This window comes from Lolium perenne, chromosome 1, assembly GCF_019359855.2.
Source record: "Lolium perenne isolate Kyuss_39 chromosome 1, Kyuss_2.0, whole genome shotgun sequence".
In the NCBI taxonomy this organism is placed as follows: Eukaryota; Viridiplantae; Streptophyta; class Magnoliopsida; order Poales; family Poaceae; genus Lolium; species Lolium perenne.
The window spans coordinates 252534246-252546386 of NC_067244.2; the positions used below are offsets into that span (position 1 = coordinate 252534246).

General features: G+C 44.9%; 1 protein-coding gene across 1 annotated transcript; it reads right to left on the reverse strand.

The window, feature by feature from the left end:
- Positions 1-2639: 2639 nt before the first annotated feature.
- On the reverse strand, positions 2640-7595 carry LOC139834973 (uncharacterized). The gene is made up of 7 exons (XM_071824908.1): positions 6338-7595; positions 4445-5087; positions 3901-4019; positions 3698-3780; positions 3541-3625; positions 2773-2876; positions 2640-2678 (listed from the first exon to the last, which is right to left on the reverse strand). The coding sequence occupies exons 1-7, from the start codon at positions 7593-7595 to the stop codon at positions 2640-2642; spliced, it is 2331 nt and encodes a 776-aa protein (XP_071681009.1).
- Between the last annotated feature and the right edge of the window lie 4546 nt (positions 7596-12141).

Consider the following 12141-nt stretch of genomic DNA (forward strand, 5'->3'; position numbering starts at 1 on the left):
AAAAAATCTGCCATACCTAGTCTTGTTCGACTTTGTTGCACACTTCCATGTAATTACTATTGAGCCCTGGATGAGAGCATAAACTATGTGTACTACGCAAGGTATATTGCATGTTAACTATTTAACAAATATTATATCACAAGTATATGCCCATGTACTAGTCTTAAGCTATCTAGCGAGGTCTGGACCAGCACTCAATATGACTAGTAGGGCATGAGCAATGGAGGCAGCTGTCCAACTAGGCTTGGATAAAACTTTTGACATATGCATGCCATGTTATGGTTCCATTAATATGTATTTCTCTCAAAAGCTGATTTAGTTTTTGTCTTTCTCTCTCTCATTTTCACTCAGTTTTCACTTTATGGCTGAAGAGGCTGCCTCCTTATTCGAACCTAATTTGGACCACCCGAACCAAGATAAAACTGCGAGGCAACACCCATAGGGCTATGCATTGGCCATGCCCGTAGTAGGTGAGTTTTTTATGGATCTTTTCACGAGGCTTTCCAGTTTTGAGATCACTCTTTACTCATGCCATGCGTCAGCATGGATGCATGCCACAAAGGCTAGATTAGACTAGTCAAAATGGGAAGTATCATAGACTAGTATCATACATATGATACTACTTTATGATACAACACCTACAATCTATAGTATCATGAATTAGTATCATAGTTTCATCCTACTACCTCCATCCCAAGGAATACGGCGCTCGCGTATTTCAAGACGAAGTTTGACCATAAAAATTGAGAAACAAAATCTTGATTTTATTATATGTAATTAGTATCATTGGATTCGTATTGAAAAACACTTTCTAATGATGATAATTTCATACAAACAATATTTATATATTTGAAGTAATTTTTGGTCAAACGAAAAGCACATAAAACGAGGACGCCTTATTTCTTAAATCGGAGATAGTATTTAATATTTTGTAGAATCTCAATGCAAATATGTGAACATGATGTGTTTGCCACTTATTTTTTTAGTTTTACGTGTTATGATACGGTATCTACCTATGATACTACTCTCACCTCTCTCATTATTTATTGATGTGCCACATAAGATTTTTACCTATATATCATGCATGATACTACCTATAATACTTCAATTGTGGATAGTCTTAAGGTGTGCGCACGCACACACATCATCATGCATGATTACCGCGTGTGCTAGGTTTAATGATGCATGCAGATATCAAATGTACTTAAAATAAGTATTCCGTTAAGGTTTCATTATTTCTTATTTCGTACCAGTTCGTGCTGGATTAAGGGTTGTCCCCTAATTGAACTTGAGATGTTGGATTCTCTAAGTTATAGAAGGAAAACTCGTCTGCAGAGTACGCAAGGCTCCGGTCTACAATCTCAACATGGAAAGCTCGAGACTTCAGCAAAATGCTTTGGAGGAAGCTCCAATGCACATCCCAAGGAAAAACCTATGGCTACGCATATGCGGACAAGATAGCGACCAAACTGGAGGCACGCCGTTTATAGAGAGCCGTTCAAAATTTGACGTGGGACATCAACCAATAGGGAGTCCAAGGAGGAACTCGGGGATGACGCAAGTTAACATGTCATTTGACAGTGCCAGAGCAAAGCAATCAGCAGTAGGGGTGTCATGGGCACGCCTCCAAGGAGGTGAACAACATCCATGGATATCGTCGTCGCGAGCAATGGCCAAATCCCCTTGTTGTTTTTGCAAACACTGCATCAAACTCGTCGACGTCCTCGCTAGCCAAATTACCCAACAGAAAACAATCAAATCCTCCAAGAATATCCCCGCAAAGTGTGAACGGCCTGCAATCCCCGAAGAGGGCGGGATCAAGACTATCTAAGATATACAAAATATGTTTTGCATTCAGCCAGAAAAATTTACGAGTGTAATGCAAAGGATATCTTTTTTTTTTCAATTAATGCAAAGGATATCTTGATGTATTAGTATAGAAGGATCTTTCAGTCATGCTTGCGCGAGCCGTACGTTCGGACCAAGTTAATTGCTCTCATAGTGGTGACATCAAAACTTAATTTTAACTAGTTGATACCCCGCGCGTTGCGGCGAGCATTATAGATGATTTTTTATTTTTAAAATGGAAAGAATTATCTATGAAAGAAGAGTTCATTTGCATTTATTGGACTAAGTGAAAACATATATCCATTTACTTGGTTTTTTGTTTTGCATTGTCGCGGAAATCATATATGAATTTGTTTTTAGCTCAACGATATTGAATTCAAAGATATTGTGCCATTGGTTGATGTACATATTAAGACACTAAACCGATGCATGGCAGGAGGTAACCAACTATAATTAATTTAGGTGATAAAAGGCACATGCATCGTTAGTAGCACAACAATAAAACTGATTCTAAATTTGAAGTAGAATATGGCTGGTGTAATTTGACATATGAAATTGATCATGTAGAAATCATCACAGTAGGCACGCCACACGAAGTGGGCAGATAATCCTTATAAAGACATATTTGTAGAAGTACCTGCGTGCAGCTAAGGAACGGGTGTATGAAGAAAACTCCTACCGTCATGTCAAAGAATAGATGGCTTTAAGATGGAAAGAAAGAAGATGCATTAAGTCAGCTATTCATTTTGTATAGATACACAATGAGAATCCACTCCAAGGAGAATCTTTGTCTAAATTCCTTGATGGACGAAGGCAGGCCAGGTCAGCACCTGGCAAGCAAAAAGGATGAGACACAGCGGGGTCATGGTAGATCAATAGCACAGATCAAGCCCAGATACCAAATGAAGTCCTAACATGAAGTACCGAAGGGGGCAATTCCAGATGGTTCACATGGTTCTTCTGAATCACAAAGCACGCAGTCAGGTCACTACTGAAGCTGATGCATGTTTGTCGTGTTAATTCTTTTGCTGAAAAAATCAATGGACAAACAGCTTTGAATCTGATTCGCGATTGTTTCAGATGATTGTAGGGTAGTGCACGGTACCAAACTTGGTCCGGCCTGGTATGTGTATATATAGGGGTAAGCTTTACATGGTACAAGTACATGAGTCGGTTTATCAAACCGTGTCAAACTACAACTAGTCTATGATTAGTATCTACCATAATACATAGTTTATCACCCTCCCTCAATCTCAACCGAACTACAAAGGTTTAGATTGCGCCTACAAGCCTGAAACAATGGTAATGATAGAGGCTTCGTAAATATATCTGCCAACTGATCTTTAGATGATATGAACTTGATTTGAAGCAACTTCTGAGCAACCCGTTCTCGAACAAAATGATAATCCACTTCAATATGTTTTGTGCGAGCATGAAAAACTGGATTGGAAGAAAGGTACGTGGCTCCAATGTTATCACACCATAGAATAGGCGGACGACTTGAAGAGACTCCAAGTTCACCAAGAAGTGCTTGTATCCAAATAAGTTCAGCAGTAGCATTGCCAATTGCTTTCTATTCAGACTCTGTACTTGAGCGAGAAACTGTAGCTTGTTTCCTAGCACTCCAAGTAACAAGATTACCACCATAAAATATAGCATATCCCCCGGTTGATCGTCGATCATCAGAATTACCTGCCCAGTCCGCATCAGAAAAGGCTGTCAATAGATCAGGAGACGCATTAGGTCGCCTCAGTGATAAACCATCTGACAATGTCCCCTGAATATAACGAAATATACGCTTAACAGCAGACCAGTGAGTACACCGAGGAGCATGAAGGTATTGACACACCTTATTGACTGCAAAAGATAAGTCAGGTCGTGTCATGGTGAGATACTGAAGACCACCGACTATACTGTGATATCTAGTCGATTCTTCAGATGATAGAGGAGTACCATCAGTAGAAGATAGCTTATCCGAGGAAATCATAGGTGTGGAAGCCGGACTGCACTTCAAGAGACCAGCACGTCTGAGCAACTCCAAGGCATACTTACGCTGACTAAGAAGAATGCAACCCTCCCTAATACGAACCTCAATACCAAGAAAATAATGTAACTGAGCAAAAGAACTGCGCAACTGATGAATAAGGCGATCAATAGCAGCACTTGTGGAACTGACCACAATAATGTCATCAACATATACCAGAAGGAAAGGGTAAGATCACGACGTCTCAGTATAAAGAGAGACGTGTCAGCTGTAGAGGCTGTAAAGCCAAGACCACACAGTACAGAACTCAACCGAGCATGCCACGCACGAGGAGCTTGTTTCAGCCCATAAAGCGCTTTATCAAGACGACACAAGTAACCAGGTTGACTCGTATCCTCAAAACCAGGAGGTTGGCGCATAAAAACTTCCTCCTCGAGAACTCCTTGTAAGAATGCATTTTGTATATCAAGTTGTCGAAGATGCCAACCATAAGTAAGGGCCATAGAGAGCAACAGACGAATAGTAGTAGGCTTGACGACAGGACTGAAGGTATCTTCATAATCAAGACCATATCGCTGTTTAAACCCTTTGGCAACAAGACGAGCCTTATACCTCTCAATAGAACCATCAGACTTTTGCTTGATCTTGAAGACCCATTTAGAGTCAATAATATTCACCCCTGGGACTGGGGGAACCAAGTGCCACGTCTTGTTGTTTTGGAGAGCCGAGAACTCAGTCTCCATAGCATCACGCCAGTGTGGACAAGCCATAGCCTCTCGATGATCACGAGGTTCAGTCCGAGTGAGATCAGCTGTATGTGCCAGACGAATAGCTTGCCATGCAATAGTACCGTCAGTACGCTGCTTTGGATTTCGAATACCACGCTGTAGTCGAGTAACAACCCCAGTCGGAGCAGGTGCAGGTTCAGGAGATGATAACAAGCTAGATTGCACCGGCTTATTCAAAGAATCGAGCTCTAGCTCAGCTGTACCAGAAGTAGCCTCGCTATGAAACAGTGTCGCCGGCCCGGTCGAGGAAGCGCTGAGGGAGCCAGCGCGAACGGGAGTAAAGAAATCATCCGCCGCGGCCTGTACTGCATGGGGGTGTAGCAGCGCGTGACCGCGATTATTTTCCTGGGACCGATCAATTTGCTGATCGTTGTTCTGGCACTGATTGCCGTCCTGGCGCTGGGAATCATTATGGCCAGCATCCATGCAATCATCTAGGAGTTCCAACCTTGCGCCTTGGCCATATCCTGCACCATGGTTAGCTAAGAGCGAAGGTGTATAGGCAGCATCATCAAATTGGTCAGAATTAAGGAGTAGCGTGGAGGATGTAGGTGGAGTATAGGTGGATGGTAGTTGTGAAAACGGAAACACGTTCTCGTCAAAAACGACATCGCGGGAGATATACACCCGATTTGTAGGAACATGTAAACATTTGTAGCCTTTATGGAGAGCGCTATAGCCAAGAAAAACACACTTTTTGGATCGAAACTCAAGTTTACGATTGTTGTATGGTCGAAGATGTGGCCAACAAGCGCAGCCAAACACTTTTAGGAAAGTATAATCAGGAACTTCTCCTAGTAAGCGTTCTAGTGGAGTTTGCATGGATATGACACGACTGGGAAGTCTATTAATGAGAAAACAAGCAGTCGAGAAAGCGTCACTCCAGAAACGATACGGAACTGAAGCATGAGCAATGTGAGACCAGTTTCAACGATGTGACGATGCTTTCGTTCAGCAGTACCATTTTGTTGATGTGTATGGGGGCAAGAAACACGATGGGAAACTCCAATATCAGTGAAGAATTTGTGTAACCTATGATACTCGCCGCCCCAATCAGTTTGAACATGTAGTATCTTTTTATTGAGAAGATGTTCAACATGTTGTTGAAATTGAAGAAATATTTGGAAAACATCTGACTTGTGTTTAAGAAGATATAACCATGTAAAACGACTATAAGCATCGATAAAGCTAACATAATACTGATGACCACTAGTAGAAGTTTGGGCAGGACCCCATACATCGGAATATATGATCTCAAGTGGTGATGTAGTAACACGACTAGAAACAGAAAATGGCAACTGGCGACTTTTGCCTTGCTGGCAAGCATCACAAATTACATCTTTATTAACTGACTCTGATGGAAGTTCATAACGATGCAGAATATGCTGGACTATCTGAGTAGCTGGATGACCTAAGCGCGAGTGCCACCTTGAACGGGACACCTTGGTACTGCTGAAAACATGCTTGAAGGGAGACGAGACATCAAGATTATAGAGACCTCCACGGCATCCCCCTCTAAGCAGAATTTCCCTCGTAACTCGATCCTTGACAAAGAAATACCAAGGGTGAAATTCAAAGAAAACATTATTGTCACGAGAGAATTTTTTAACGGACAAGAGATTGCGAGTAACGGAAGGCACGTGAAGAACATCTTTTAAGTGTAAGGGCTGTGATGGTGTACGAAGAATAGACTGACCAATATGAGTAATGCGCATACCTGCTCCATTAGCTGTATGAACATGATCCTTGCCTTGGTATTGCTCCTTCATATGGAGCTTGTCAAGCTCATTGGTAAGGTGATCTGTAGCGCCGGTATCGGCATACCAGCTGGGATCAACGGGGTAGGATGGTGTAGACCCGTGAGTAGTCGCAGAAAATGCAGCAATTTGCTTGTCCATGTACCGGCCATCATTGCCCGCCCCAAGAAAATTGCGTTGAAAACGCTTAAAACAGCAGGACGCAACATGGCCTACTTTGGAGCAGATTTGACAAGTCGGACGTGTGCCACCACCGCCACCTTGATAACCAGAACCACCGCCATGAGGAGCCCGGTCACTGGGACGACCATTGGGTGAGGGTGATGGGGTGTAGGAGGGCTTGAAGGACTGCTTCCCTTGCTGGCGCGGATCAGGACGGTAAGAAGGCTGGTAAGGTGTTTTGCCACCACCTCCTGATCGAGCAGTGTAATGTGCACTCATGTTTACGTCAGCACTAATTTCAGCTTTTCTTCCTTCCATGCGTTGCTCAGTATTCAACATCTGTGCATAGATGTCACGCACAGGCATGGGATCTGTGAGTGCACGGGCTGATACTATCTGGACAAGCGCATCGTAGTCCTCATCAAGACCATTCATCAAGTATCCAGTGAGTTCCGCCGGCCTAAGCGGTTCGCCGATGGATGTCAGCGTGTCCGACATGGACTTCACCTTGTTGAAATAGGTAGTCACCGAGGAGTCCAACTTCTTCACCTTGTTGAGGGCGCCTCGGATTTGCATGGCGCGGGCCGTCGACTGCGACGCATAGCTCGACGCAAGAGTAGACCAGGCTTCATGGGAAGTAGATGCAAAGAGGATGATCCCCTGCACTGATTCGGTAGAGGTGGATATGATGGCTGAGAGTATTGCCGCATCTTGCTGGTGCCACGCGGTAAATTCAGGATTGTTGATCATGGGAGGAGCCTTGGCGTCGCTGGCCACCGCAGGGTTCGCGATAGTCTCCGGCGGACACGGGAAAGTGCCATCGATGAAACCGGTGAGAAGATGACTGCGAAGCACAGGGTATACTTGAGCCTTCCAGAAAAGATAGTTGTCCGGAGTAAGCCGGGTGGTGATCATCGGAGCAAAATTGAAGGGCCCCGACAATGTAGGTGATGACGAAGACGAACCCGCGCTGAAGTTCAGCGAGGGGTTTGAGAGCCTTGAGGAGCTTGACTTGGACCCAACTGATTCAGCGGAGAGTGCCGGAGAGGACTCCATGACTGCAGCGGAGAAGGGTAGCGCCGATCGTGGAAGTCGACGGCGTTGCGATCGTGGAGGAGCGACGAAGATCCGATCTAGGTTTGCAAAACCGTCGGCTCTGATACCATAACAAAATACGTGTAGAGTAGATGATTGTAGGGTAGTGCACGGTACCAAACTTGGTCCGGCCTGGTATGTGTATATATAGGGGTAAGCTTTACATGGTACAAGTACATGAGTCGGTTTATCAAACCGTGTCAAACTACAACTAGTCTATGATTAGTATCTACCATAATACATAGTTTATCACCGGCGAGACTACGCACAAACCATACAAAGAGAGGATCCGTGAGGCCGAAGAATGATGAATTTGAGTCCTACCTGGTAGCAGAACAATTTGAGACTAATCAATGGACGGAAATCCACCTCCGCCCTCTCCAAAAAGAGAAGGATTGAGAGGAGAAAAATATAGAAAGAGAACATGAAGAGGGGCGGCTTATTGATGTTTCAATTCTGGCTGCTTGGAGTAAAGCTCGATGGGAATACATCCGGCAACACCAGCAGATCCAGTCAAACAGAGACATCGGGAAGGTTGCTCGAGAGGGGAAACCGACCGGTTCGAAGAAGAGAGAACCGAAGGGTTCTTCAAATACACCATCGCCGTGACAATCAGCTGGTGTCAGCCATTAAACGAATATCCTCCGCCGTCACGATCTTCCGATAGTGCTCTCCACCTGGGGTAAGGACCTCGGTAATAAAGAATCCCGCGATTTCCTCTTGAATTGCTTTTATTTGATCCGCTGTTATGAGAGTGTCCCGCAGGCGTGTCATCTATATTTAAAAAAGGAGATCAATATATGAATGGAACTCAATACAATAGATGGTACTAATTAAGATTAATTGTGAAAATTTGTTATCGTACACGAGTGTGGTGTATTTGGGCATCCCCACCCTTGGGACAGGACATGTCACGCATGAAGGTGCAGACGTAGTATCCACATAAGTTATTCCCTTGTTCCTGCCTCATACACTTTACGAAAAAATAGTTCGATCAAACTAATAATCAAGCATCGTATTGAAAGTAAATATCATATATAAAGTTTCACGGACATAGCTATATATATAGTACTACTTACAGGGTAATCTCTAAATGTAAGCTCCGGTTTCCATTCACCCGGAACAGTATTGATGAACCGTTTCCAAGCCCTGCCCGGCAAAAAATAATGAGTAAATGAGTAATTGATTAGTTGATGATATCTTCGAATTAGAGCAGATGAAGATGCCAATACGAAATTGATTGAAACTACCTCTGGAGGATGGCAGCCATGTCCGCCCATTCCGCATATTCTTTACGTTTCGAGTCCATGACGTTTACGACTCCAAGGTGAAGATCAATGATTAGGAGAATAAAGTGGAAACTGCACAAGCATAGCTCAATGATTACGAGAATAAAGTGGAAGGTGCACAAGCATAATGTATGTTATATATAACACTCACTTGAAGTTGTAGGGAAAGAATATATCCTCTTTGTCTGCTTGCTTCTCTAAAAACATTACGATGTTGTCCTCTGTGTCCTTGGGGTACCGTCGAACCGTAACTTCATGAACTGTGTTTGGGTCTATGAACCCCAGCGGTAGGAGCTTGCCTCTTTTGTATTCCAGCTTCTTCATTCTGCATAATTAAATGTATAGCGTACACAAAGAATATAATGAGGATAATTGTTAGTGCAAATGAATGAGCTACAAACTTAATTACACAAATAAATCACTTACGAGTGCAGTAGCAAGCGATGACAGCTTTGTCGAGGGCGTCTTGATTGAATAACTGAAACAGTTCTTCTAACTCAAGGTTTATCTCGTCTTCCCCCCGGAAGTAATGCTCATCTCTAAGATACACCGTGATGTAGCTTTCACATCTTCGACAGGCTTTCAGGTACCAGTCATGCAACCTTCGCATCTGAGTCCCTAGACGCGCGAGCTCGCCAGGTTTGACGAGATCAGATCCGTATCTATACTTGTTTACCACTTGAGCCGTTGGATAGTAATCTTCGTACTCAACTGATGCTCCTCGAGCTCTAGCCGCCCGTTCGATCATCGATGCCGTCTCCGGATCATGATATGGCTCCACGATGAAGTGGGGTGCGGCCTGAATGTCTCGCTGTCCAAGTCGGGCGACTTTTTTTGCTTCTTTGCTCGCTCTAGAGGACTGTCCAAGAGAGCGGTCATAATCAGCTCTCGGCTCAGGTCTCTTCATTCTCGTCTCGGCAAAGTGCTTCACTGTCTGCGGTGGAATAAACATCTTCTTCGGCACAAGAAACGCCTTTTGCTCTTCAGTCTGCTCATGTGGTAACAACTCTGGAGTCTGTGCCCTCATTGGAGTTGATGATCTCTTCGGAGCTGTAGGAGGTGTCGCGGACCGCTTCCTCTTTTGCTTAGGTGGAAGCGGCGGAGTCTCCTGACGAGGAGGAGGAGGCGGCGGAGTATTTTCACGCGGAGGAGACTGGTCATGGATAGGGGAATCATCATCGCAGAGGAGAATCATCACGCGGAGGAGGCGCACAGTGGCGGAGGAGGCGGAGGTGGCTCGCTTGTTGGCTTCTCACCCGGAAACACAATGTTCTCCTTCCGCCATTGCACGGTGGTTCTACGGGCTTCTCCAGCTTCTTTGATTTCCCCATCTTCACCTGCAGGGTGCTCAAGCACCAACCCCTCATACTCTCTCAACACTTCATCCACCATCACAACAGCAAAGTCGTCTTGGACCGGACGGCAATGGTAAGACCTTGTAGGTAAGAGGATGCCGACCGCCGCCTTGAAGGATAGGTTGAAAACTTTAACATGCAGCTCACAAGGACGGCTCTCAGTGAGATCATCCACGGGGGGGTAGCGAGGAGGCTCGACCACCTGGTCATCATCATCATCATTATCCACTGCCGAGAGGAAGCCACGCTGCTTTTCCGGTGTGGTTGAGATTGCAGCGGGCGAGGGCATTGAGCAAGGCGGGATCTACACCTGCCCCGAGCCATCCGAGATGTAAGTACTTGGGTTACCATGGTTAATTGGGCTTGCATGGTGCTCATACCCTCCTCTAAGTTAGCCAGGCGGTCTGTTTCCCTTGCCTTCCTCCTCTCATGGCTTTTATCAGGAAATCTCTTCCTTTCCGCAGGAAAGCCATACTTCCACGGAACGGAGCCTGCTGTGCCTCGTGTTCGTCCGCCGTGTTCTTTGTTCCCAAGGGCGCGTGTCAGCTCATCGTTCTCTCTTTCGGGCTGGAACAACCCCGCCTCCACGTCCCTATGTGCTTTTTCCAGGGCATCAATGGGAACCTTCAGATGAGCTTTCTTATAGATGCACTTCCCTGTTTCTGGATCCAACGTTCCCCCAATCCCGTAGAACCACTCCTTGCACCGTTCGATCCAACCGTGTGTCCCTAATCTGATCCCTTTATCGGTCGATTCTGCCTCACCGCCTGCCACTTAGGACGGTTAGCCACTGTATCCACCTGGACCTAGAATTTGGTGATATAGATTCAACGCAGCATTTGCCTTATTAATTTCCGACCTTCTCTTAAATTCTTCGACTCCGTGTCGTACTTCACGAATTCGTCCCAGTGATTTTTTACCTTCTCACTGTCCGGAGTCTTCTTTAACTTGATAAGGCGGCGCAATCTTTTCTTGTGGCTCTTGAATAGTTCGGCCATCTTCTTCTTGCCAAACTCGCGGAGGGCCTGCTCCATCTTGGCCTTTTCAGCTCAAAACTAACGAGACATTGGACCACATCATTCTGCAACCTCGGTAGAATTTCTGGATTTATTACCTTCTAAGAAATTGCATTGAGGAATGCACATAGCTTCACAATGGGCAGTCGAACATTTTCCGGTAGAAGCCCCCTCAATGCAATCGAAAGCAACTATGTCATTATCACGTGACAGTCATGAGACTTCAAGTTCTGGAATGTTTTCTTCTCCATATTTATTATTCCCTTTATATTGGAGGAGAAGCCAGACGGGACCTTGATACTGCTAAGACATTCAAAAAATATTTCCTTCTCTGCTTTTGTAAGAGCGTAGCTGGATAAATGACGTCCTTTAACTCTCTCATGCAGCTTTTTGGGGTCTTTCCAACGTTGCTGGTCCTCCCGTGCTTCTGGTGTATCTTTTGTCTTCCCGTACACACCCAGAAAGCCTAGCAGGTTCACGCAAAGATTCTTCGTCACGTGCATCACATCGATTGAAGAGCGGACCTCTAAGACTTCCCAATAGGGTAGATCCCAAAATATAGATTTCTTCTTCCACATGGGCGCGTGTCCGGCATCGTCATTCGGAACAGACCGTCCGCCAGGACCCTTTCCAAATATTACATCTAGATCCTTGACCATACCAAATATATCAACACCATCACGATGGGGAGGCTTCCTCCGGTGATCAGCCTCACCGTTGTAATGCTTGCCTTTCTTTCTTACGGGATGGGTAAGCCTAAGAAATCGACGATGCCCTGTACACGACCTTCCGACCTTTTTCCAAATAATCACCTTCGAGCTCATGTAAACAGTGTGTGCATGTATTG